Raw genomic sequence first — 27166 nt, forward strand, 5'->3', positions numbered from 1 at the left:
ACAATAGTGGAAGACTCAGTCCGTCACCTGGTGGCGAATCTCAGCGAACGAAGAAAGGAGTTGAAATAAACTCTAAGCTAAGTTGCTAACTCCAACGTGGATGTGGGCATGCATTTTAAGCATGACCGAACCATGAGATAAATCTTTGTCTCTCTCTCTGTTCTGTTTCTGTTTGCTTTGCTATTTGCACTTCACTACTTATCTTTGGTATAAGTTGTTCTTAACATGATCATTTGAGATAGTAACTGGTATTCCGATGCAATCTACTCGACTCGGTTAGATTTCGTTGTGGTCCATACTTCAAGTAGAGTAATAAAGTTCTAGTTTTGGGTTAAATTGTTATTTGCCTATTCACCCCTTTTAGTCGACATTCAGGCCTGTGATCCTTACAAAGGGAACTTTCAGTTGCCTAGCGGCTGTGGCGCAGGATACCTGCACCATCGCGCCCATTATTTACTCTACTCTGTAAATCCACGTTATCAAAAGGTTTGTGTTCTGCTTGGTGACCGCTTCCTCGTGTTGGAACTTTTGGAAAGAAGAGTTGTTGTTTCTTTTTCAAGGAACCAACATCTTCTTCAGTCCTTTGATTTTAACCTTTAGTTGGCCAATGCAACTAAAAATAGTTGATGCTGTAAGAATTAAATTCATATAACTTATCACAAACTAAAGCACCTAAACGAGTAAACATGTGTTTTTGGTAGAGGAAATATGTTATTAATTGTTTTTGGGGGGTATAATATGGTTTTCATGCCCTTATTGATGGAGATCAATTATTGGTTTCCAAAAGATGAGTATGGAGGTCAAGGATTGATCAGTTTTAAGTATCAATGGAGTTGATGGATACATAGAATACTAAAAGGTACTTTACTTTTCTTTTGGCCATATACAATGGTGCGCACAAGCTCCAAGGTATAAGAGGTTTCTAACCTCACTTTTAACACTAAGCATAAATCTAGATCAAGTTATATGTAGCGGTCTAACTAGTCTAAACAGTTCATAAAGTACCTACGCTAACCAATGAGTGATCTTTGAGCACTTGGGTGCCTAAAACTACTAAGAATGAATCTTAACTCACTTGCAATGTTTAAGCTCCCACACTAGTCGTGTGGCCTGTTGGGGTCTTATTTATAGTCCCAAGGAGTAAAATAGCTATTGCAACATCTACAGTCTCACTGTGTACCATCGAACTGTCTAACGGGTACACTATCAAACCATTATGTTAGGGTTCGATGTCTCTCAACGACTACTATGTTAGTATTGTGTCAACAATAGCCATTGTCGGTCGTTGGGTACTCCCATATAGTTCGATGCCTACAACCGAACTAGTTCAATGCCCCATTTTTCTCTCTGGATCCTTTCTGGTACTGTCGAACTCTCTATTCGATGGTCCAATGCCTAGTGAATAGAAGAGTTTGATGCTCATGTAAGCGTGAATAATGTGACCAAATGGTATGATGTTGTTGTTGTTGTGGGTCTGATGTCTCAATCTCTCTTGTTCATCACTGGTTAGGGTTTGCCTTTGACCTATGGTCCGATGTCCCTAAGGGTCTGTCTCCTGATGAACCCTTTTGTTGCTTCGTTTTTTGTGATCTATGTGTATGGATTAGTTTCATCTTGCGTCTTGGACTCTTTCATGTTTTTAGGTCTTCAATGAATCTTCTAATGCCTTGTTTGAGGTGTTGATCATCCGGATCACCTCTTTGGCTTTGTCCAAGTTCACTTTACATTATTTAAACTATAATTAAAGACATTAGTAAATATGATTAGTCTAAATGGTTATATTGATCATTAAACCTTAAAACCCTAATTATCAATGGGTCTCGTTCCATTTTTCTTACAATGCCCACGTTGACAAATAGATTGAGTGTATGCTTTATAACGTTGACAAAATATCCGAATGAGTTCTTCTATCTAGAAATAAAAACAAATAGAGAGTTTGTGAAGGCAATGGTATCGCCACGCAGAAGTTTAGGAGCTGCAAATGAATTTCACTCTTGTTTTAAGAAAAAAAGGAAACACACCACTAAGTAACAGTGTTAGTGTTTAGAGAAAAGGAGCACAGTGCATGGATAAACCTTAACTTGTGACTACATTCATACGAATAGATCGATGAATTCATGGAGGTATGGGGCATGTAAGCTACTGTGCAAGTTTACAATTAAGCAGGGGAACATGTTGTACAATTGGCCAGTGCAGTTTTACATTACACCTCAATCTCCAAGGGCGTGAATCCATGGTCGCCGCTGCACACGATCCCGCACTTGCGCTTCAGGTGTTCTTCCTCTTCGCCGGCTTCCGGCGGTAGCCGCACGTACGCTGTCTCCGCAGGATACCACTTGCACACGTTCACGTATAGCACGACGACAAAAACCGTCATGGAGGACAGGTACCACCCGAATTGTAGGTTGGCGAGCGCCTTGGCGCGGTGCAGGCTGGCCTCGCTATGGCAGCGCACGGTGTTGCGGCCGTCCTCCTCCACGAGCGAGCAGCCCTTGGGCACACGGCTCGGGACCCACACCATGGCGCCGATGACCATGAACCACACCCCGTGGAACGTGACGCACGCCGAGCGGACCAGGCTGACGGCGAAGCTCCGCGGGAAGCCGATGCCCAGGAGCGCCGTGGCGAGGCACGCGGCGACGACGAGCTGCAGGAGCCAGTGGAACTGGCCCTCGAGGCCGGCGTGGTCGGTGGAGTGGAAGTGGAAGACGAGCAGCTCCTGCGCGAAGACGGCCGCGACGAGGAGCAGGGAGAGCGCGTCGCGGCAGCGCGCGCGGGCGCGGTCGAGGTGCAGCGCGGAGGCCGCGTACACGAGCAGCGCGAGGCAGATGATGGCGTGCTCGTGGTTGTGCAGGCGGTCGGACGGGATGGATCCGTCGGCGTCGAACGGCAGGAAGGTGGAGTGGTCGACGAACATCTCCATGGAGAACTCGACGGCGCTGCCGGCGATGACGAGGATGAGCTCGAGGTGGCGGACGCGCGGCGCCGGGAACCAGACGGGCGCGACGTACGCGTCGGGGCGCAGGGAGAAGAGCCTGATGTGGTTGAACAGGTGCCACAGGCCGACGGCCAGGAAACCGGCGCCGGGGAGGATGTGGCCGATGCTGCTGCGCGGAGTGCCGCCACCCATGGCTCGCTCGATCGACCTCCGGTGGTCGTTGCGATGGAAACTGGCCTGGGTGTCAATAATGCATGGATTGCTCGATGTTTTCTTGGGGTGCTCGCCTCGTCATCGGCCGATCACCTTTTTGTAAGGATTAAAAGGTGGACATGCACGCTGAGCGGGAGGGTTGGTCGCGGTGATCATCGATGGCGGAGAGTGAGCCAGGGACGATGACAATGATGCCAAGGAGTTGCTTGTACGACAGTGTACACAACACCGCATGATATATTGTATGAAGTTTTGAACACCACGCGGTACGGACGGGTAGATCTGTCTTTTTGATCATGAAAGATGTGGAAGTTGCTTAAACTGTTAAAATTTGTCGATGAGGCGCGAAAGTTGTTGCATAAACATGTTCACAGCTAGCCAACAAGTAGCCAACCGATCGAGCGAGCATCGAGAATGATCAGTAAATGCAATAAGCTCCGGGAAATAATAGCAGAGAGCCATTTGCTATTTGGTCACTCTGAGGTGTGATCTTCTCTAGTTTATCATCGGACTCATAAATCATATATAGTCACAGATGGTCTCACAACTCATAGACACGGAGTGACATAATAGCAGAGAGCCTAAATTGGGAGTGACAAAATAGCAATTGTTTCTTTGATGCCATTATAAAAGCCTAATTATGTGCAATAATACATCCAAGAAACATAGGGAGGTGTACAAGAAACTCCAAAATAATGACCCCGTTTTCAGTCGTGTTGAAGCTGAACAAGGGTCATAATCTGAGGGATGATGGGAACACCGTAACGTGGACGTGGTACTCTACTCCCTCTCCCCGTTCAAAAGAAAAACTAGACTTAAACTTGTCTCATAGTTTTTTTCCGCGACTGTACTTACGTGTTAGAAAGAAAAAGATTACAACATACTAACATTGTCTTATTAGCAGACATAAAATGGGGCAAGGTAGGTTTCGCCGCTATATATGAAGCTCTCTCTACGCTTAGCCTTCCTTAGACTCTTCTCTAGATAACAAATGGCTCAAATAAGACTCTTCTCTATTGGATTTATGAGCTAGGTCCAATTATAAATTCAATTAAATCCTAAAATAAATCCTAAATGTCCATATATGAGTATGGCTAGAGAACGGTGAAACAAATAATACCATATTAATAGTCTAAGTGTAGTGAAACTAGTTTAAATATAGAGGTCACACTCACTCACCAAGTCATGGATGATGTGAGAGAGTGTAGAGAACCACACTCACTCGCCTCGCCTGGGCGAGGCATAGGGCGAGGGCACACAACATGCACATGATTGATCCGCCAAAATCTGGCCCCTCGTCTTGCAGGGGCGCGGCTTCTTTTTTGTCGTTTTATTTTTTGGTTGTTTAGCTGTTAAGTCTAGAGCCCTATCTGATCTTGATAAGGATCTGAGACATTATCGGAGCACGAGTCTATCAGTTCGTGGATAACGTGCAGATCGGTTCGCAGACACGACCCTACATAAGGCGCCGGGTAGCTAGCGCCAAACCCATCCCAACACAAATAAGGTTTTCGTCTCTGCTCACAACTGCGCCGCCATTATAGTTCTCTTCATCCCGACCATCGACATACATCTACGATCGGGAGAGCAGGTCTTCGGAACCCGTCGCCTTCGAGATCCTGTACAGGGAGATGGCAAATAAGATTTTTAGAAAGCATCCTCACGCGACTGCTCGCGATCTTATAGTCGATCCTGCCGCCGACGTCGTCATCTACCTTGCAGGCATCAACATCAATTAGTATGTTTAATCAGTACGCATCATGTGATATGATTTCATACTTCAGTTTATCTGTCGTTATAGATGTGTTCTGCGTACTGATTACTAGCCTGTTAGAGAACAACTTGCTAGTTTATTTATTGTTGGTCATTATTTATATTTGGAAATTTAATTTGAAAAATATCTAATTTCTCAACATTCTCTAGACATATGGAACACATACATTAATTATTGTATGAATCTGGTAAAATAGTGAAACAAATTTTAATTTAGGATAAAGTATATATTTTCGTTAATCAGCTCTGATTTCTTCTTATTACTGGGCTTTCGTTAGCCCACTGTTATGGTCTTCATGCATGGGCTCCGATCCGCTTCCATTCCAGCCTTGAGCACCCGTCGTCCGTATCATGCGACTTTTCTGCCTGTAATGTGATGAGAAACAACGAAGATGCGCCTGCGCCTCCCATTCCTCTGCTGAAACTTGAACCCGTAGCTAGCTGCATATGTTTCTTGAAAGCAAAACTTCTTGTTTGACACCTGCGTCACTGTTTTCTTGAACGGCAATGCAACCAACTAACTAACCATCTACTCGTATTTTAATAATGAATGCAGCCAAACCACTATTATACGGACTCCATGGAACTGAGTTCCTATCAAGGTAACGTGCTTTCTGTTGCTGTACTATATATATAGCAGGTTGCCGGATGCTCAAGCTCAAGCTTGCCACCTGAATCGATTGTTGCATTGAGGAAGAGACCCCATGCATGTTCCTTGTGATTCCTGCCTATGTACACAAAACGATGGCTTGCGTGATTCGAGCAGTGCATGGTGGTCCTCTCCGATGAAAGATAACGGGTCGTCCCACACAAGATATAGAGTGTTCAGAGAAGGTTGCCAACAGTAGCAGCCTGGCAACCCTCGACCTGTCCAGATCCACGAAATGACAAAGCAAGTAATGATGCGTTTCGCGGCTGACGAATTGACGATACATTTGCTGGAATCAAGATTAACGTTCGCATCTCCAACTGCTAGCTGGGCCGGCCATCTATCCTTAACTATCTTCTTGATTCGCATGATTTGGTTATCTATATCCTTCTTGATTCGCATCAAAAGAGAGCAACGAAGAAATGAACCCACAAAGCACTTCGGTGCTGTTTGGTACGTGAATGGTAATGAGATCTCTTATCGATGTTAATGGTTACTAGCTATAATTGGATTCGATACTAGTATCTAGTACTACTCGAAAGAGCTCAACTAAACAAAGGTATCGGTATCCATCATCCCACGTAGTATGTTTGTGTTACATTTCGGCGAATCAAACACCGTCTTAAACGGTAATGACGACTGATGTGGACGTCTGCACTGACCGATAGACGGAGGATCCCGCGGGTTTTCCTTCGCATCCTTCTGACCTTCTGGAATGGAACTGGACATTGCCCTATTTTTTTTTCTTATTTACTTTCAGCATGTGAATTCATGGGAAAGGTAGCAGTCATCGGTTTGCTTGAATTCCATCCATCATGCGGCGAGACATGCCAAATTCCTGTGCTCGATCTGTGTGGCTCAGCTTTCTTGTCCGGGAAGATTGCCAGGTGGAACTGCTGTTTTTTTAGCTCGAACACGTTGCACAAGGAGAGATTTTTTTTTACAGCCGGATAACACAGGTTTTCTTGATCATTATTTGTCAACTCAAATCGTTTGCGATTACAGTGGATTGCCGTTGTTGGCTTGTTGCGGGCTTAATTATAAAGAGAACTGCAGGCATAAAGCCAGTCCATGCAGGCATACAGCCTAGCGATCGCAGCAGTCAATGGTCAACGCCTGACACTATTGAATTAGCGTGGTGACAACTGACAAGTAGGATAAGATGGCTTCAGGTAGGATAAATATAGGATTCTTTTAATCCACAAGTGTCACTGTGTCACAAACTATAAACATTACAACCTCCCTAGAGAATATTTGCATGTTTTAATTTCACCAATAAACAAAAACGTTCAAGTCAAATTACACTATAACCACGCAACAACATGCTAACCTTTTGTACGGTGCTACGCACGACCCTCACCTCTCGATTTCGACAGGCCTCGTGCCGCTAACCACGTGTCCGAAACCGCCACGTTTTGCGGCCTCGACGTCGTCCTCATCGTCGTGATCATCATCTCCGATGCTGAACCGGCCATCGCTGCCGCTGCCGCCTCCCTTCACCAGCGGCAGGTACTGCGGCTCCTCGGGGTAGAGCTTCGCCATCTGGAGGTAGAACAGGACGACGAACACCACCGTGCCGGTGAGGTACCAGCTGAACTGGAGGTTGACGAGCGACTTGGCGCGGTCGAGCGCGTCGTCAGTGCGGCACCGGACGACGTCGTGCCCTTCCTCGAAGTTGAGGAAGCAGCCCTTGGGTATGAGCGCCGGCGTCCACAGCATGACGCCCATGACGACGAACCAGACGCCCTGGAACACGAGGCTGGCGGACCGGACCAGGCTCACCGCGAAGCTCCGCGGGTAGGGGATACCCAGCAGCGTGGTCGCGAGCGTGACGGCGATGGCCGTCTGCAGCAGCCAGTGGAACTGCCCCTCCACGCCCATGTGGTCCGCCGAGTGGAGGTGGAAGATGAGCAGCTGCTGCGCGAACGCCGCGGCGGCCACGAGCTGCGACACGGCGTCCCGCATGGGCGCCCTCGCCCTGTCCAGGTGGATGGTCACCGCCGCGAAGACGAGCAGCGCCAGCGAGATGGACGCGTGCTCGAAGTTGTGGAGGTGGTCGGACGGGATGGTGCCGTCGTCGTCGAACGGCTGGTGCTTCGCGGGGCCGATGACAAGCTCCATCAGGATGGACAGCACCGTGCCGATGATTATGAGTATGAGCTCCAGGTGCCGCACGCCCGGCACCGGGAACCAGACCGGGGCAGAGTACGAGCTCGGCCGCAGCAGGAACAGGCGGGTGTGGCTGAACAGCTGCCACAGGCCGATGAGGAGGAAGCCGGCGCCCGGCGCGACGTGCCCGACGAGGGTGCCCATGGCGTGTGCCGCCGCGCTGTGCCTTTTGCGTGCGACTGCGGAAGTGGACGACAGGGGAAGAAGTTGGTGGTGGCGTGTGGAGAGGGGAGGTTTGAAGGTTGATGGGCGAATATTGTGGGGGTTTAAGAAGGTCTGCAGGGTGTCTGGAGTGTTCGGAAGGTTTGAAGAGCACATTCGGATTTGAAACGTCTTTTGCATGTGTGTTCATCAGCAGTGATGTTGTAGCGTTGAAAGCTGGTCGCCAGGTGATTTGTTCTTAGTTTTGTTTCGCTTGCTTGTCATGGCTTCCGATTGAATATGTAGCTCCAAGTTTCTTATCTTTTCCATTGATATGCTAAATATTTTTTATTTAAGATTGTCGCGGATAACACTCTTTTGGATATCACTAACTACTGCTCCGGTTATTATATTCTTTCGAAAATGCTTCACGAACTAAAGAATCATAAGCCATCACATGACCTTGGTCATACTCATACCTATGTCTATCACTGAGGTTGCACGTGTAGCAGCATTCTCTTTCTTTGTTATTTGAGAATATTCTGAAATGTTTATCTGAATTCACTTATCTGAACACTGTAAGGCTGTGAATAAAAGGGATTAAACCATATTAATTCTAACTTTTACCCTCATTTTTTTTGTTGCGGTGGAAGAAGAGTAATGTCAGGAGAATGGTACATGGCATTTTGGTTTTCTTGTGAGTCGTTTAATAAAATTTGAACACTTTAGTTTTTGTAATTAAACATGATAGAGACTGAACTTTTATCTCTAGACTAAAGAAGCCAAACATACCTTATTTTTTTATCATCATTTATATATCGATATCTAACATTAAAGATTGAAGCGTTCTAATACATTTTTTATTTTAATATATTCGTCCATGCATAAATAAAAATTTTCATCCAATCCAGACCTTGTTTGGTAAGACTCTTCCTCAAGGGTTCGTCCAAAATAGCTCTGACTACTCCGTTTTTCACTGGAAGATGGATCCAAACATCTTTTTCTACTAAACCGTTTGGTAAAGTTTCCTCAAATCGATACTCTGACTTTAGTTGGTATTCCTTTCATACAAACCAACAAATCTATGTCTTTATTATTTATCAAAGAGAAAAAAAGAACAGAAAAACAAAAAAAAAATGGAACGTATAAACGAGAGATGAGAAAAATGGAAGTAAAAAACAAAACAAAATTAAAATACAGACATAAATAAAATAAAACACGGGCTAAAGACATAAAGCGAAAAAAAAGAATATAATGGAGAAAAAAATTACAGACGGGCAAAAACGTGAAAAAATGACTATGCAGAGCAAAGGGGCTCACAGCAAAACATACGTCTCCAGAATCATTTATAGTGTGTTTGATTTAAGGAATGAAGTGATCCATCTTCTTCTCACTGCTCACTTTTTTATTTGGTTTGTGGAATAGAATGGATTGATCCATCACCACTTTATTTCTCATAAGCTAATAATTAGTATATAGATGAGGAGTGTGTTGATTCCACCAAAATTGATGGAATGAACTTATGATTCATCACCTCATGAGGTATAGAGTGATTCCACAAACCAAACACACTATGAGTTCTGCCATACATCTTGGAAAATCTTTGATTAACAGAGACGGTCGCCATACATCTCAATAAATAAAACTTTAAAGGTGAACACAGCTGGCATTAAGTTCTGCACGCATACTTTTTGCTAGTATATACTTATAAAATAATATAATAAAAGGCATGTGTTTAACTGTTTTTTGTCAAGTAGTATTAGGATGACCGTTCGCCGCTACTGCCCAAATGGTCAACGTTTGATGTTTCTCAGTGTTTTCTTTCCTATAAAAAAATGGTGTGGTCTAGTTATGACTTATGTCCAGTAGGGGTAACGTGTCTGATGAAAGAAATATACGGCAAGGACTTAAGGACAAAAAGTATAGTACATACTTTAATACAGTAGTTTGGATATATATACGTACGATGTTTAGGAAAGAACAATACAGTTACTACTGTTTGGCTCTGGTTGCGGTGAACAATGATATATACTTTCTATGTTACTGTTTGGCTCCCAGCCATGATGAAAGACCAACCTAGTTGACTAGATTTCATCTTATTAGGACATGTACAATTCAGAGCGCCCAGTTTTATGATCCTAAGGACCCTTCAATGGACAGAATATTTAATGAGGCCCGTACATACCCTTAGTCTTAATTAGCTTCTGCATAATCCATGTGTTATGAGTTGTTTTAAAGTTTAAACACTTCTGGAACATGTGATGACGTACGGTTGACTACAACGCTTCCATCCCGCTGGAGTCTGGGACCGACCATAGGGAAAGGGCAGGGCAGCGGCAGACCGGCCGGTGTCGCGCGACAGTTAAACGGAAGGTGAGAAACGGAACTCGGCAAGCCCCAGCCCCAGCGCCCGCGGCGGCGGCGGCACCGCAGCCGTCGGTTTTGGCCTCGTGCATTGCCCCGCGCACCTGGCACTTTCCCTTGTGGCCACAAAAGGCCGCCGGTGTGCATGGCCGGGTTTTGCCATTTGGAACTGGCGTGCAGCCGTGGCGTCACGTGATCCTCTTTTGAAGCCACAGGCATCGACTAGAAGTCTAGAAGGGTGCGTTAATTGCGACCGGCAGAGAATCCGGTCGCCTCGTCGCGCCGCCGGCCGGGACCGGGACTGCGGTCCGGGCCCGTACCAGGCACAGTACAAGCGGTGTTCTAGAAGGTCGCCACCTGCATGCTATTGGGGTCCGAGGCTGCGGGCTGGACTGGAGCGCCACCTGCTTGCTATTGCTATCCGGGTCCGGCGGGGCGTATGACCTTCATCTTCTTCATCCGGAGGTCGATCGCTGACGAGGCGCTAGTATGGTGCAGCTTCCTTGCGTTTGTTGCAAGGATGGCGATCGAGCGAGCAATACATGGCGGCGACGCAACCGCCAGCAACGGACCAGAAAACGGAACTCGGGAAGTCAACGACCGGGCGAATGCCACGGAATCATCTCGAGTTCACATCACCCATTAGCTAAAGCTCTCAGGTAGTAGGTTGCTTGTTTTGACTAACCGGCGGCTAGCTAGGCGGGATTAGAACTAACTCGCGGCTCACGCTGCGTCCACCTCAGCGATGATGCTAGCGCGCGGCACGGGCACGGGCATCCGTCCGCTCATGTCACGTGTGTCTGAGCTATCCGGCGTGAGTCTCTAGAAGAGGCCAGGGCGTCGATCCAAGTACGCTACATACTACTACTATTGGGGTAACAAGGCACAGACGCAGCACTAGATATGGCAATGGGACCGATCTTCGATTCCCGCGGGAATTCATTCATTAGGACATAGGCATGTGGAAGTTTTTTCGGAGACGAGGATGAAAAACATTCTCATCCATGGGACCTGTTAAATTTATACGTGACTCTCATTACGGGACCTGTTAAATTTATACGTGACGAGATTTTCGTATAATAGTTAATGATAAAAATAAATAATAATTTATACGTGACGAGATTTTCGTATAATAGTTAATAATAAAAATAAATAATTATCTTGTCAAGTGATCATTTTTATATAAATATGTTTATTTTGATGTACACATAATAATTTATTATATCTGATAATATATATAAGTGATAATATTTTACGTTAATAACTACGGATGACGACTCCTCTCCCAGTTCGCATGCTGCATGCATTCTGGAACTAGCGTCTGCCTCTTGATTTCGAGGATGGAAAGAGATTACCGCGGCGGCAGTCGGATTGACGAATTGACGATTCTACCTCTCGAACAAGGGAAAAAAGGCGACGACCACTACGGCGACAGTAGATTGCTCGCCGTCGAAACCGATAGCAGATTCCTTTCTGGTTTGTATATTTAGAGCACTTGCATTTGGTGTAGCCCACCGTGAGCTAACTAGCACACCAATTTACGCTTTATATCTAATCAAAACCAGTACTATAAAACACCACAACTGCTTTACCGAAACCGAGTTCCGTTCAACTAAACATGAAACATAAGCAGGGGCCGACGCCAGGTATAGCACGTGCCTGACTGCCTGGTGCATAGGCACCCAGGGTATATTAAGAATTCCTTTGTAAATTGAGTAATATATATGTATCATAAGAAAATTTACAAGCTTCTTAGGTAGTGCACCACCTTCTTCTTGGTTGTGCTAGCCTCGCCTCTGAACATAAGTGTCTATTCTCGTTAAGCCTAAAATAATCGACAATTCAACATACAGTTTCGGCTAATGGTTCAGCTCGAGACTGCCGTTTATCCTTTAATCATGGTTGGAACCACCAATCATCAGGACTAAAGGTGTATGGAACCTTTAGTCTTGGTTGATGCCTCCGATAGAAACTAAAGATCCTCTCTAGGCTAGCTTTGCGATGGTATGCATTGGACTTTGCACTAAAAGTGATTTTAATCCCAGATATAAATGTAACCAGGACTAAATGCAAAACCATTGCTCGGTTTTCTAGACACCTTCCATATAAGGATCTATCTGACCATACAGACAAATATGAGAAGAATCCTTGAATGTAGACACTTATGTAACATCTCTTACGTGTTAGAAAAAAAAGAAGATTCTCTTTAGTGCCGCTATACCGTTCAAGTAGATTCGTCGTTAGTCAAGTTAATGACTTAGGGCTTGTTTGGTTTGTGGCTAACTATGCCACACTTTGCCTAAGGTTAGTCGTTCGAATTGAGGAACTAACCTTAGGCACAAAAGTTAGGCAAAGTGTGGCAAGTTAGGCAGCGAACCAAACATGCCCTTAATGTTATGTTAGGAAGTAGTTGAAAATGGGCCATTGCATGAGTCATATGTAAAGAGGGAAGAAATAGAAATGGGCCTTGGATATATTAAGAAATATTCAGAAAACATCAGAATTCCTTCGTCTCAGTGCCGATTTGGTGACCAGAAAATTAGAGAGAATTCATATAGAAAAAATCCCTTCCTATTCAAAATTAAATAGCAAAGGATTTTTCCCATAGATCCTCTACAGTTTTCTAATCACCAAACCAATCCTCATGGTGTTCTTCCTCCTCTAGATCCTCACGTTTTCTGATTCCTATCTAATCTCTATTTCCAAGTGAAGTCGCAATTCCGAAAATACTAGGCTCGAATGGGCCCAAAGACTATCTCCATGGGCTATGAAAGTATGAACCAACTGTTCGCCAGTACGATGGGCCAACCGCAATATCTCGAACTGGGCCATTGATGCGTCAGCTCGGCGAACTCCACTCCATACATCCTCGACGCAGGAAAGGAAGAAGGTCGGCACAATAAGCGGCCCTGTGATTCCGTACGACAAGACGACAAGCCGTGCGGTGCGCCGGTGCCTCCCTGGCGCCACACGCCCACACACAGCGGGCAGGTCTGCGCCCGGGCGCGACACGTAGCCCGCGCCACGCGCCCTGCCTGACGAGACCCTACTCCTACTCCTACTACGTGCGTAGCCATCGCCCGCATGCCCATGCACGAGGCATGGCGCGGACGAGGCTATGGCTAGCTGCACTGTTCCCATACCGGGCGACGGCCGGGGCGAGTCAGGCCGAGACGGGCGCGCGCATGCATGCCCCCCCTGCCCTGCTCCTGCTCGTCCTGGCGCGGACGCGAACAGGAGCACGCAGCCCAACGCGTCTCTTCCACGCCCAGATCATCAGCGGCGCGGCATGCGGTGGCATTGTGCTCTGCTGCCCGCGTAGGCCAACGACGACGAAGGTGGCTTGCACAGTGCACGCACGCATGGTCCCGTCCCGCCCGGCGGAAGCGGAACCCCGAGAAAACCGTGCGGCCCGGGGGCCCCTCCTTGCAATGGCTAGCTGCAGTCCCCTGCTGGTACATGTACATCGATTGATCTGGTCCCTGACTCTGAGCTTCTGCCGCATGCGGCAATGGCATGCATCATGCCGGTTCAGCGATCAGAATTGCGATAACGTAATTGCGGTCAGCTGGGACGGCGGGGAAGGACGACGCAGATCACTCCCCACGCACGCCTCACCCACTCAGCCCGCCCGGTATTTCAGTGCTCAGACTCGAGAACCACGGGCATGCAACGTAATCATCCATCTATTATCTATATATCGATCCCCGGTCCTGCATCTGCAGTTCTGCGTACTACTGCATATGCATGCATTCAGGTTGACCTTCAGATGACGCAACTAGCTAGCTATAGCTCACTGTTGGTGTCTTGATGAGGTGGTTCTCTGCCTCGGCCGGCCAGAGGTGAGGGGCGCGAGAAGTGTCAGTGCCTAGAAATAAGTAAGACGAGGACGTGGTGTCCTGACTAAATCTGGAGGGGATTCTTACTAAGATGTGCAAGCAACGACGACGACGACGACGCAACGCATGCGGTGCTGTGGTAGCAGCTGTACTGACGAGGTCGTGCTATCCAACGTACGGCTGCTACTCGTCCGGGCGGGCGGGCCCCCACCCCGACCCCCCATGTACACCCAGCGGCAGCGGTAGCGCGGCTGACTCCTCTTCTTGGTTCGTGTTTCGGCATCAGACAGAGCAGCAAAGCTCGAACATGCAGCACGCTCCATGTCAAGCTACAGTGCAGACCGGGCGGCCCGGCGTACTCACATGCATGCACGACACACCTGCCCCGCGTCCCAGTTTGGATTTTGGAAGCCGGGCGGGCAGACACGCGCGTACGCGGCCGGGGAACGCCCGGACCGGCCCAGCCCAGCCCAGCCCAGGGATCGGCGCGACGCGTGCTCCTGTGCAGCTGTGCTGGCCAACCAATCGGGCGGACGGATCGTGCCATCCATCCGTCTGTTCCACCTATCGCCGTCGCGGCAGTATCCGACTACGATCGCACGAGCGAGCCACGCTGCTGGGAGGGACCGATGAGCGAGATGGAGACGGATGTGCGCTGCGCTCCCCTCCTCTGAATTGACCCGACACAGAAAAGCTTAGCTCGTGTGTGTGTTTCTTCTTTCTTGGGGCCAGGCCAACTGCTGCGACAGGCACCAGCGGGTATGAATGGCGGTGGGGGGAAGCCTTGTTGGCCACCGGCGGGGATGAAGTGAACGCTATTCGGGAAGACATCACACCACCACACAATGCATGTGAACAGCAAAAGGCAGATTCAAAGTCCAACCGCGCACGGCCTGTACCCCTCCCTCGGCCGTGCAGCGTTCTCTACGACGCGCGTCACGTACGTCCTGGCCGACTGGGCGCTTTCAGATAGAGATCGATGCAACAGGGTAAAATATAAAGGGTGGAGACTTTTCTTCCTTCCTTCCTTCCATCGTTCGTAGCGTGCGTACGTCCGCCCGGGACCGTTGCCTGCGGATGACGAAAGAAAGTTGCGGTCGCGTTCGCGATGCGCATGCACCGCCGGGAACTGGGAACCCAAGGCAGGCAGGGCTGAAGGAGCAGCACTGCAGCAGACAGACAGGCGCCCGCCCTGGGGGGCGTCGCTGTCCGCGACCCGCGCCGCGCGCATGAGCCGTGCGTGGCGAAGCAGCAGATGGAGAGCAAAGCTTTTGTGGACAGGTGGTGGGGCGCCATCGCTTTGAAGGCGGGGGCCGCGGGGGACTACATACATATACATCTTGTCATCGCTCGCTGCAAACGGTTGCCGTCTGCTGGTGAACGATAGGGCCTCACAGTTGTGCCTGTCGACCTCTACGCTCGTGTTCCAGTCGGTCAGACTTAGTATTCAAAACACTTTGGCAAACGGATGCGCCTGTGCGATTATTGGCGTTCACCGTCTTTCCCGGCAACATTTTGCTAGCTGCTGCTTCTGATTCTAAAAACAGCCGAGGGAAACACTACCCGACTCGAGAGTGGGAATCATTTCAGGGCCAAAAACAAATACAGAGATGGTGACCCCTGCAAACATTCGTGCCAATCCGAGGCACAGATCCTCAGGAGGAGGGGGCGCCGGTTGAATGCGCAGCACAGCACAGCACAGGCCGGAACGGGACCATCCCATCTGCAAAGGAGAAGGACAGTTATGGCGGCAGCGACGCTCATGTGAAACCCTTAAAAACGGATTCACCTACCTCAGTTAATTTTGTACTCGGACGGCTACTACATCCTCGGACGGCAACAGTACATGGATGGATGCATGTTCCAAGTGGCCTCGCGCGCCATCGATCGGCGTTGTGCGCCGACCGCCGAGCCCATTTGCTTACTCGGCGGTGAACAGTGGCGTGCGTGACGGGTTCATACGGGACACGGATCCAGGTGGAGCAAAATTTAAGCCTGACAAACCAGAAGCCATGCCTAGATCTCATCGCAAGGATTTTTTTTTTCTTTTTTGCTCGATAGGACGTGCTCTTGCTCCTTTGATTGGTTGGGTTGGGTGGGGGAAGAAAGCAGGGCAAACACCGAGTCTGAAGCAGAAGTACGACATGATGACACAAGAGAAGATACTACTACAAGGAGGAGGGGGTGCAAACACAACAGTGTTTCATGTCAGTTCCACGTCAGTACGGCGCTTAAACAACCAGAGAGAGGTCGTACTGTGCGTACACAGTGCTCAATCATAACGAGATGTGAGCGATCGATCCGAGGAAAGCCGGATTGTTTTGCTGTTTATATATTTTATTTTATACAAACTGCCACAAGTATAAATTAATCCGGCGTCTGCCGAAAAAGTTTAAAGTCTGCCTGTTTTCGATGTTACGCACGTGTCGAGTCTGTCGACTTTGGTTCGTTTCGTTTTTCGCGGCAACGTTCGTGGTGAACATTTGTCGCAGCAGCCAACCGGTACCGGTAACCGACCAGATAGAGCTCACTTCGCTGAAGAACAGGCAGACTTTAAAATGCCTGAATGTACTACTAGTATGTACGGACTGAATGCCTAGCGGATCCAAACCCCAGACACGCGTTGCTCTCATCACTCTCGTCAGACCAGGAAGAAAAACGATAAAAAGCCTGCGCTTCACAGCCGGGTTTTCGCCGGCTCGCATAATTTGACCGACCACACACACACGACGATCGATCCCAGTGGTTAGATTCTCTCCGTCCCCGCGACCGCGAACGAACGTTCCTGTCCACGAATAAAGCCGCCGATGGCATTCGCATCGCACGCGTCAGCTAGGGCCTGATTGGTTGTCTTCCCAGAGTAGCATGTCCCGTATCTAGGAACCAGGATCCAGCAGGCCATGCTCTGTGCATGCAAAAAGGGTATGTTTGGATGTCTGGCTGTCACCGGCCTGGTTGCAGGAGATGTTGTTTGGTTTAAAGATGTAGTACACCTAGACAACAGCGGCCAGTTCCTTTTTGCATGCCGCTGGCCAGGCTCAGGAGAAACGAAGAAAAAGGTCGCACGCCGCTGGCCAGGCCGAGGGGTGCCTCGTGCATCAGGAGGGACAGGCCCAATAGACTCTCCAGGTAACCAATCAGCCATAGGTTGCATCCCATGAGCCTGGATGAGGAATATACAGGTAACCAATCAGGCCCTAGTTGATCAACGGGGCAGCGCGCATCCTTGCTTCCGGTGTGGCCGTGCCGACAAAATCCGAGGCCCTGTACAGCTTTTAAAATAAGACATCTTTACTAGTCGAGGACGTTGGCTATCGGTGAACAAAACATCGTAAACCTGCAGCTAAACTCATGCCTCACGTCATGAAATAGAAGCATATGTATAGACAGATTAATAAAGAATTAGAGATGTTTGAATGCATTAAAGCTAATAGTTAATTAACTGAAAATTGCTAGTGAAATTAGCTAGCTAACTATTAGTTAATTTATTAAAAGAGGTTAATAGCTGAACTATTGGCTATACTGTTTGGATGTATTTAGCTAATTTTAACAGCTAATTATTAGTTCTAGTACATTCAGACACCCCTAATTAGCAAAGTGATCCGACATAATGTTAACATTTTTCCAATTTAAATGTGGAGACAACGTGGAACCAAAATAACTTGTGCTTTCATATAGTATAAAAATAGATTATTATGCAAATGTACTGCAAATTTATACGTTTGGAGGCCCTAAATATTTAGGGGCCCTGTTCCCGTGCACAGCCTGCACGCCCTCTCGCACGGGCCAGGCCCTCCTCTCTCGGCAGTCAGATAACTACAGTTGCGGGGGAGTGGGTTGACACAGAGTTTACGGCCGGAGAGTGAAATGCCGCGAGCGAACGAGCGACCCGGCGACGCCGTGCCGTCCACGTCGCGCGGGATCGGGGTGATCCTGGGCCACGGCGCCGAGCGCGCGCACGAGTCGGCCTCGCGGTCGCGGACAGCGACGCGACTCGGACACCTGACGGTGTCGTGCACCAGCTCTGGACCGGCGGGCGCACGTCCGCTTTCCCGCGTCTGCCCGGCCCGCGCAGCCAAAATCGAGCGGATCGACCGTCAAAATCCTACGTGCGAACCATGCCTCTTTTGGAATCACACGCGGTTATTTCTCCGCTTCTTAAAACAGTGAAATTAGCTCCGGTTCTGGGTTCGACACGAAAATCCAGAGCCCCTACGGGTGTGTTTGGTTGCCTGCATCTGCGTGTGCTTGCATCGCGGGATGCGGGTAGCTGCTGTTTGGTTGCTGTGAGCCAGACTATGCGCGTGCGAGCTCTGTATTTGATTGTCTGCATGTAGATTTGGATTCAGACTCGCACGGTCCTTAAAGCACCTTGAGCCAGGCTCACCAGATACAAGCAGATTGGTCGCATCTCCAGAGCCAGGCTCCAGTGATCCTGGCTCACACAGTCAGGTTGGCGAGAGAAACCAACAAACAGACCCTACAATTTCCCGCATATCCTTCCCGGGGCCCGGGGGGCCATTAACCTATACAGCAAAAAAAAAAGACCAGATGAATTGAATCTAAAGCGTGTCTCTATATCAATGGGAATGCATGCGTGATTCTTGTTCATTTTTCCAACCCCGTTCCAATCGTTACTTCAATATTATATACGACTTTATCTCACTGTATGATGGTACAGTTGGTCAGTTGGAAGATTATATGCGACATTAATTTAACACCAGGCAATTACTTACACAGCGCTTTAAATAAGACAATGTATTTAGCTTTGTGCCCTAAAACCTAACAACAGTCTGCACTCGAGTCGGCTTCGAACTCAAGTCTGGTCAGCCATAATGCTGAGTTCTGGTTTTCCCTACGGTGTTCAAAGTATGAAAAGAGATTTATTTCAAAAAAATAATTTATTTGATCCGGTTTTTTAAATTCAATCTAGCTAGCCATTTCCAATACGACAGCTTCAATATATAGTATCTTAAAATGACGAATTTTATATCATCCGCTAGAAAATAATTTTCCTATACATCTTTTGCCTTTTCATGTGTGGTTTGTACTTGCACTACATGAGAGGTTGGGAAGAGATTAGAGGGATTAAATACCTTCCTAGTCTAAATTGAATAAAATGGGATTTAACCCCTTAAATTCTATTGGATCCCCGTACAACTGAACAAGACCTGAGTAGGGAAGGGCAAGCGCCCCATCATTTCCGTGGAAATCAATAAACACATACAATACTTTATGTTATTGTTTCTAACAATTAAAACATTCTCATAATAGTTGGCATAACAATATGTATATGATAATTTTATTTCCATTGGTAATTTACATACAAAACTGGCTGTTATAATCTTATTCCCGTTAGCATTTTTTTAGAAAAGTAAAACAATGTTAAAATCTTAATTTATTAGATCCCTATATTAGTTACCATTTTCTTAAGAAGAGAGTGCATAAATTATAGAGGTGGGGGTTCTTGCATATATGAGTGTATGCGTCTATATTATGATTTGCAATAAAAGGGGAACTGAAAAGGGAGATAGGATTTAACTCATTTCTAGACTTGTTTTGGTGCTGGATGACCATAACTACCATTTGGACTAACTAGTTAAGTATATGGTTATAGGTTCATAAGATGGACAAATGAGATTCTAAGTCAGAGACAACTCAAATCGGCCAAAAAGGGTGTATTTTGGGGAAGATGAACTATTGGTAGCTCAGCAGGTTGGATAAGTTCTAAATAGCCCCGTAGGAACATATTTAAAGTAACGAGAAATGCTGGAAAGCTCTAGTTTATGTTTTGGCACTTTTGGAGCTAAGTTTGATCCATGATTGGAACATGGGTTAGAAAAATTAAAATAATCAAATTCTATGACTTTGACTTGTTAGAAATTCTCTAGATATGTTTGTCTAAGTCATATGAACACTCATAAACACAACCAAATCAAATTGAAGGATAATTGTCCAAAATAGAGTTAAGTCAGCCTGTCTACAAAGCACCATACCGGTCCGATGGCACACTGGACCGAGTACGCAGAGAGGTCTGAAAATGTGCATTGATCGACTGGCGCACCGGACCAGTTTGATGTCTACCCGGACAAGTTTTCCAGAGAGGATGTTTTAGAAGTCTGAAAATGGCGGAGCACCAGACCAGTCAAGTCTCAATGGTCGGAGTTCTAGATCCAACATCTAGTTGACGTGGCAAGGTCTGGTGGCACGATGGATCTGTCCGATGAGCCTGACAACACTGCTTCCCATTAGAACGGTCACCTGTAACGACAGTCTAACAAGGTCCGATGGCACACTGGATTGTCACTTTGCAAGGTGCAATGACCGGTGCGCCCACAAAATGTGTAGTTTTAAGTCTAATGGCTATTTGAGTGGTTGTGGGCTATAAGTACACCCCAACAAGTTCATTCAATACACAACTGCTCAACATTTAAGTCCATTCACTAGAGCAACACTTCCAATTGTCCAAAAGCCTGAGAAGTTCCACATCCAAGTGAATAGAGTTAGAGAAAGTGATAGTGCCTTGTGTGAGAGATAGACAAGAGTGTGTTGCTTCTTTCTTGTGCTTTTGTGATTGATTTTTTGACCCCCATCCGTTGTAAAGGATAGCAGAGGCTTAAACGTGTGAAGTGTCTCGCGAAGACTTAGGTCTCTTGATTGAGAGAAGAGAGGACTCAAGCTCGATCTTTGGAATCACTTGAGAGGATTGAAAGATACCCGGTCCTTAGGGACACCTCAACGGATACGTAAGTGTTGTTTGGAAACCGAACTCTGTAAACAAATCATCGTGTTCGTTTGTGTTGTTTTGCTTGTGATTTGTTTTCCCCTCTCCCTCTCTAAGGTATCTTGCTTGATCGTCACTCGAATCAAATTTGTGTTGCTCACAAGTTAATTCCACAATCATAAGAGGAACACTAGTAAGAACTTCTCTCTCATACTCCGATTCCATTACTTCTTATTCTAATGCCTAACTGGGGGATCGAAGTGTTTGTTTTAAGTGTTAAATTTTAGGTTTCTCCTATTCACCCACACTCTAAGCGATTTTCAGAAACAACAAAATTTTATAAGTAAAAAAATGATAAAACGACATAGAGATGAAAACATGTATGTTAGAACTAGTGGGACTCAAAAATAAAGGTACGAAACTATGTTCAATTGGAAGAGCATAAAGACAATGTGGATGGACAAGAAAACAAACAACTTTATTATCATTGGTTCTTCTTTTTAGTTCCTTTTTTAATATTTTCTTATTATTCATTACATCCATTTTATATAGTTATATATAATATATCTATAGATTTATTTTATTTCCATAAAAGCGATATTCTATAGAAATATTTATTTTTGTAAACTAAAAGTACAATATTTAATATTCCTCATAATAATTATACTTAATTATATCATAATATCCAATGTTTTTTTTTCAATCGACCCCTTGAAAAACAAAAAAATAACGCCTGAGTTTTACAAAGTTAAAAGAAAAATACTGACCACTTAGAGATAACACAACTTCATCTAAGATTTGCCCTACCCGTTGTGATAGAAATACTCGGTGGAACAGGTAGGATCAGAACACTAAAATCAGTTAGTTTTTTGACAATTTGAAAAGTTGAGTGCATCTTGTCCCAATGAAAATTGTACTACTAGTATACACAATTGTTGGAGGTCACAAGTTGGACAAAAAATGGTTAAAATTTTGAACCCTAATTTCATGTTATTCTATCTTGCTGATTTAGCTCAAAACTTTCCACTAACTCGACATTGCATATAATAGTCTTTGGGTTCACATGGAAGTTTTGAATTAAATCAGCAATATGGGATGATATGAAGTTAAGGTTCAAAATTTTGGAGATTATCCAATCTTGCCATGCACTCTACATTACACACAATAGTTATCTTGCACCAACTATGGTAGTTGGCTCTGGACCATGTCCTTTCCTCACAATGCTTCTTTCTATGTTATCTTGTACTTAGGTTCATATGCAAATAATATAAACATAATTTTTTTTGCACTGCAACTCAATCTATATAGAATCATATTTTTGTCAAATAATAAAAGTTTAACTTATGATTTTAAAGAGGAAATATACATAAAACTTGATGAAATACATGATAAAAATCATGGTGATGGACGATGGGAGTACTTAGTCATTAAGTTGCTACAAGATAATTAGTCCATTTTCCAACTTAAGTTGCTATAAGTTGTTCCTCGATATCAGACTTTTCTTAGACATCCATGATATAGTACGAATCAAGGCTTCAAGTTACTTTGACTTCGATATTAAATGTGAAGAGGAGTGATGGTTGCTTAGTGATGTGTAGTGATGGTGATGTCTTTTGATGGTGTTCTCATAAGTCATTAAGAAATATCAAAAGCATCGATGAAATTGAGTGAGTACATGAAGAACAATGAAGATGTCATCCTAGAACTTAGCTAGCTGTATCCAACAATATGTGGGTGGGCTATATGAAGGTGTGGAGAATGGAGCATGAAGAGGAATTTTATTTATATTTAGGGCTAGTTTGATAACTCTATTGTTCTAAGAGATTTCTATTTTTTTAAAAATAAACTAATTTTCCTTAAAAAAATGAAAATATCTTTGGAAAAATAGAGTTACCAAACTAGCCCTTAAAAAGAAAAAATACCCACAGAAACAACAGCCTAAATTCATGCTATAATTTCCATGGATTGTAATATGGTACTAGCAGACGCATGAGTCAACAAATCTGAACAACAGAACAAGCATCGAATTGAACACTTCCCCACCCCAAAGTGGCCCCGTTCCTATCCACCGAATTTAACCCTTTTTAGCAGGGAATGCTGCCCGGCAGCCTAGACATCAGAGCAGCTCGCACCATGCCAACATACCACCATAAACGCAACAGCAGCCGGGCAGTCGAGAGAACTCCTGGAGCCGTGGGTGCCTGGGTGGCTAGCTGTAGGTCTTCCTTCTTGCTTCCCTACACATCCGATCCCTTACCCTAGGGGCACATCTCGCGCTCTTGCGCTGCGACGGCGAATTGGCAATGAGTGAGCAAGACGGGCAGCACGTCGGGGGCAGCCCGCCGGACGCGGCCATCGAGTCCTTCTCACAGCTCCCCTTCGTGCGCCCCAAGCCCCCGCAGCCGGCGTCCTCGTCCAGTCCGTCGTCGATCCGGCTGTTCGGCTTCGAGGTCCCACCCGACGCCGCCACGTCCTCCACCGCAACCAGTGACGCTACCGCCGCCAGCGCCACCGTAGCGGGCCAGGCGGCGGCGTCGGGCGCGGCGGGTGCAGGTGCAGGTGCAAGCGATGGCACCGGCGGAGGGCGCAAGTTCGAGTGCCACTACTGCTGCCGGAACTTCCCGACGTCGCAGGCGCTGGGCGGGCACCAGAACGCGCACAAGCGGGAGCGGCAGCACGCGAAGCGCGCGCAGTACCAGAGCGCGATGGCCATGCATCACGCCCACTACCCAGGCCACCCCCACGCGTACCCCGCCTTCACTAGCTACCACCAGCAGCAGCGCTTCGGCATGGCGCGCTACGAGCCCCCACCGCCGGGACCGCCGCCGCACTACCCCTCGTGGTCCCCGCAGGCTGCTCCGCCAGTGGTGCCCAGATACTACGGCAGGGCCTGCTCCCTGTCGCAGCCCATCAACGGCAGCCCCATCCCGGCTGCCGCTCTCTGGCGGGTCCCGGCCGTCACCGCGGCCGCGCCACTGGTGCGCCAAGAGCGGCCGACGCCGCTGTCCTTGGGCGGACGTGACGAGGAGGAGGCAATGACAGGAGCAAGAAGAGGGAACGTCGTAGCTGCAAGACAGGTAGGCTCGCGCTCTTCCTCCTCGTCATCCACGGCGTCGCAGCACGAACGCCGCCGGGCAGGTGCTGCTGAGAACAGAGAGAACGTGAGTCTGGATCTCACTTTGTAATTCTAGACGAACAGTGGGTGTTATCATTTAGCGGGTTCGTGCAGACTGAGAAAACTATTATTCTCTAGCTCTTGAATTTGTTTAGGCAGTGGCCTTCAGTTGAGAGACTCATTTGTTCGATTTTTATCTAATTCTTGGGTTCAATTTCTTTTTGAAAAATGCGAGACAAATGAATGGAAAAAAAAAACTTGGGGCCGATCGATCGAGCGTGTAAAAGGACCGCTGCCATCTTTTCCTTCACCCCCTTAACTTTTCCTCTCTTCTCTTTCTTTTTTTTAAAACACAACAAGAGAATTGTGTGGCAATTTTATTAGCAGGTGGAAACCAAATAACAGATACAAGAAAAACACAACTGAAATGAAGAAAGAATAACGAACTAGCTAGGGCATGTACAACCCTGAGCCTTAGGATCGGTTTTAAGTATAAGAGACAACTAAGAGACTATATAATACAATCTAAGTTCATATATCATAAATGCACTTAAGAGACAATATGTATAACAAGTCGTGTAGAGATATACTCTTTGCGAAGAGACTGACTCTTTATATTTTTTCACTTACCCTCTAGAGGCCCCCTAATAATAAGGTTGTATATGGCCTAAGAGCAGTCCTAACCCTCCATGTCATCCAGTTTCTAGCATTAATTCAGCTGCCACATAAACTAAAAGATGATGTGGCAAAAAATTAAATGAAGAAAGAGTAAGAAATTCGGTCTTGCATAAGACTTGGTTTCAACACGATATCTAAGACACAATGAGAGAAGAATATTAAATTCAGTATAATAATATTGATGTTTTATTGGAGATATAATGTCTAGTACTATTTCTAGATAACGTAGAGGCTATAAAAACTATAAATAGTGTCTTGGGTTGGGACTGCTCTAAGAGATTAAGTGCAGTTTCTGCTACTGCTAGTATGAGGAGAATAGCAATCAATTGACAATGGTCACAGCTTATGGACAACCTCCCAATGCAACAAAGGTAACAACTGTCTTGTAACACCTATAACTACTAATTAATCTTGTCGGGGACCATAATTAGGGGTACCCTCAAGGCTTCTAATTCTCAGCTGATAACCCCATCAGCATAAAGCTGCAAAGGCCTGATGGGTGCGATTAAGTCAGGGACCGGTCCATTCGAGGGACTCGATCACGCCTCGCTCGAGCCTAGCCTCGGACAAGGGCAGCCGACCCCGGAGGATCTCCGTTTCGCCCGAGACCCCCCTCCAGCGGCGAACATACTTCCAGCTCGCCCGAGGCCCTGTCTTCGCCAAGAAGCAACCCTGACCAAATCGCCGCGCCGACCGACCAAATCGCAGGAGCATTTAATGCAAAGGTGGCCTGACACCTTTATCCTGACGCGCGCCCTTCAGTCGACAGAGCCGAAGTGACCGCCGTCACTTCACCGCTCCACTGACCGGCCTGACAGAAGGACAGCGCCGCCTGCGCCGCACCGGCTGCAGTGCCACTTGACAGAGTGAGGCTGACAGGCAGTCAGGCCCGACCTCAGGCGCCATAGGAAGCTCCGCTTCGCCCGACCCAGGGCTCGGACTTGGGCTAAGCCCCGGAAGACGGCGAACTCCGCTCCGCCCGACCCAGGGCTCGGACTTGGGCTAAGCCCCGGAAGACGGCGAACTACGCTCCGCCCGACCCATGGCTCGGACTTGGGCTAAGCCCCGGAAGACGGCGAACTCCGCTCCGCCCGACCCAGGGCTCGGACTCGGGCTAAGCCCCGGAAGACGGCGAACTCCGCTCCGCCCGACCCAGGGCTCGGACTCGGGCTAAGCCCCGGAAGACGGCGAACTCCGCTCCGCCCGACCCAGGGCTCGGACTTGGGCTCAGCCCCAGAAGACGACGAACTCCGCTTCGCCCGACCCCAGGGCTCGGACTCCGCCCTGGCCTCAGCCGACGGTCTCCGCCTCGCCCGACCCAGGGGCTCGGACTCGACCTCGGCCACGGAAGACGGACTCGACCTCAACCTCGGAGGAGCCTCCACATCGCCCAACCTAGGGCATGGGCCGGCCACGTCAACGGGAGGCGCCATCATTACCCTACCTCAAGCCGACTCAGGCTACGGGGAACAAGACCGGCGTCCCATCTGGCTCGCTCCGCCAGATAGGCAATGATGGCGCCCCGCACGCTCCCTGACGACGGTGGCTCTCGGCCCCCTTACGGAAGCAAGAGGACGTCAGCAAGGACTCAACAGCCCTGACAGCTATCCTTCCGCCAGGCTCCAGCGCTCCTCCGACGGCCACGACATCACACCAGCTGGGTGCCAAAACCTCTCCGGCCACCACGATGGCATGTACTTAGGACGCTAGCTCTCCTCCGCTAGACACGTAGCACTCTGCTACACCCCCCATTGTACACCTGGATCCTCTCCTTGCGCCTATAAAAGGAAGGACCAGGGCCCTCTTAGAGAGGGTTGGCCGCGTGGGGACAAGGACGAGACAGGCGCTCGCGCGAGGCCGCTCGCTCCCTCTCCTGCGTGGACGCTTGTAACCCCCTACTGCAAGCGCACCCGACCTGGGCGCGGGGCGAACACGAAGGCCGCGGGATTTCCACCTCTCTCTTGCCCATCTCCGGCCACCTCACTTCCCCCCTTCGCGCTCGGCCTCGCGCCGACCCATCTGGGCTGGGGCACGCGGCGACATTTCACTTGTCGGCCCAGGGACCCCCCGGTCTCGAAACGCCGACAGTTGGCGCGCCAGGTAGGGGCCTGCTGCGTGTTGATGAACAGCTTCCCGTCAAGCTCCAGATGGGCAGTCTCCAGCAACCTCTCCGGCCCGGGACGGTGCTCCGTTTCGGGAGTCTTGAGTTCATGTCCCTCGATGGCTGCTACGACATGATACTCCTTCCACCGCCGTGCGACAGCGACAATGGCGGCCGACAGCCCGCCCGCCGGCGGCGGAATCGACGACGTCTTCCCTGTGTGGTGGAAGAACAACATTCGAGCTCGCCCCGTCCTCTCCCCCGCCAACGGAGGAGGAGGTGGGGCAACCAAGGCCAAGCAGGAGGCAGCGCCTCGTCGGCTGTCGAGCGAGTCGATGGCCCCAGCGCCCCAACGGGGGGCGCGTCGGGCATCGACCTCGCGTTTGAGGCGAAGGCTAGCGCCGTCTCCCCGCGACACGCCAGTTCCGAGCAAACGAACGACGCCAACACGCTCACGAAAGG

At 48.0% G+C, this 27166-nt stretch overlaps 3 protein-coding genes across 3 annotated transcripts; 1 reads left to right on the plus strand and 2 right to left on the minus strand.

Annotated features, from left to right (window-relative positions):
* Nucleotides 1-2126: 2126 nt before the first annotated feature.
* On the minus strand, nt 2127-3223 carry LOC100280959 (plant viral-response family protein). Its single transcript, NM_001153879.2, has one exon. The coding sequence runs from the start codon at nt 3128-3130 to the stop codon at nt 2204-2206; it is 927 nt and encodes a 308-aa protein (NP_001147351.1). The 5' UTR covers nt 3131-3223; the 3' UTR covers nt 2127-2203.
* Nucleotides 3224-6747: 3524 nt separating this feature from the next.
* LOC100272958 (Plant viral-response family protein-like) lies at nt 6748-7963 on the minus strand. Its single transcript, NM_001147410.1, has one exon. The coding sequence runs from the start codon at nt 7884-7886 to the stop codon at nt 6930-6932; it is 957 nt and encodes a 318-aa protein (NP_001140882.1). The 5' UTR covers nt 7887-7963; the 3' UTR covers nt 6748-6929.
* Nucleotides 7964-22852: 14889 nt separating this feature from the next.
* LOC103632830 (zinc finger protein 8) lies at nt 22853-24191 on the plus strand. Its single transcript, XM_008654559.3, has one exon. The coding sequence runs from the start codon at nt 23114-23116 to the stop codon at nt 23993-23995; it is 882 nt and encodes a 293-aa protein (XP_008652781.1). The 5' UTR covers nt 22853-23113; the 3' UTR covers nt 23996-24191.
* Nucleotides 24192-27166: the final 2975 nt, after the last annotated feature.

This window comes from Zea mays, chromosome 7 (genome assembly GCF_902167145.1).
Source record: "Zea mays cultivar B73 chromosome 7, Zm-B73-REFERENCE-NAM-5.0, whole genome shotgun sequence".
NCBI lineage: Eukaryota > Viridiplantae > Streptophyta > Magnoliopsida > Poales > Poaceae > Zea > Zea mays.

Bases quoted from the DNA above. Each gene is read 5' to 3' on its own strand.
- LOC100280959 (NM_001153879.2), bottom strand. From the start codon at position 3,130: ATGGGTGGCGGCACTCCGCGCAGCAGCATCGGCCACATCCTCCCCGGC.
- LOC100272958 (NM_001147410.1), bottom strand. From the start codon at position 7,886: ATGGGCACCCTCGTCGGGCACGTCGCGCCGGGCGCCGGCTTCCTCCTC.
- LOC103632830 (XM_008654559.3), top strand. From the start codon at position 23,114: ATGAGTGAGCAAGACGGGCAGCACGTCGGGGGCAGCCCGCCGGACGCG.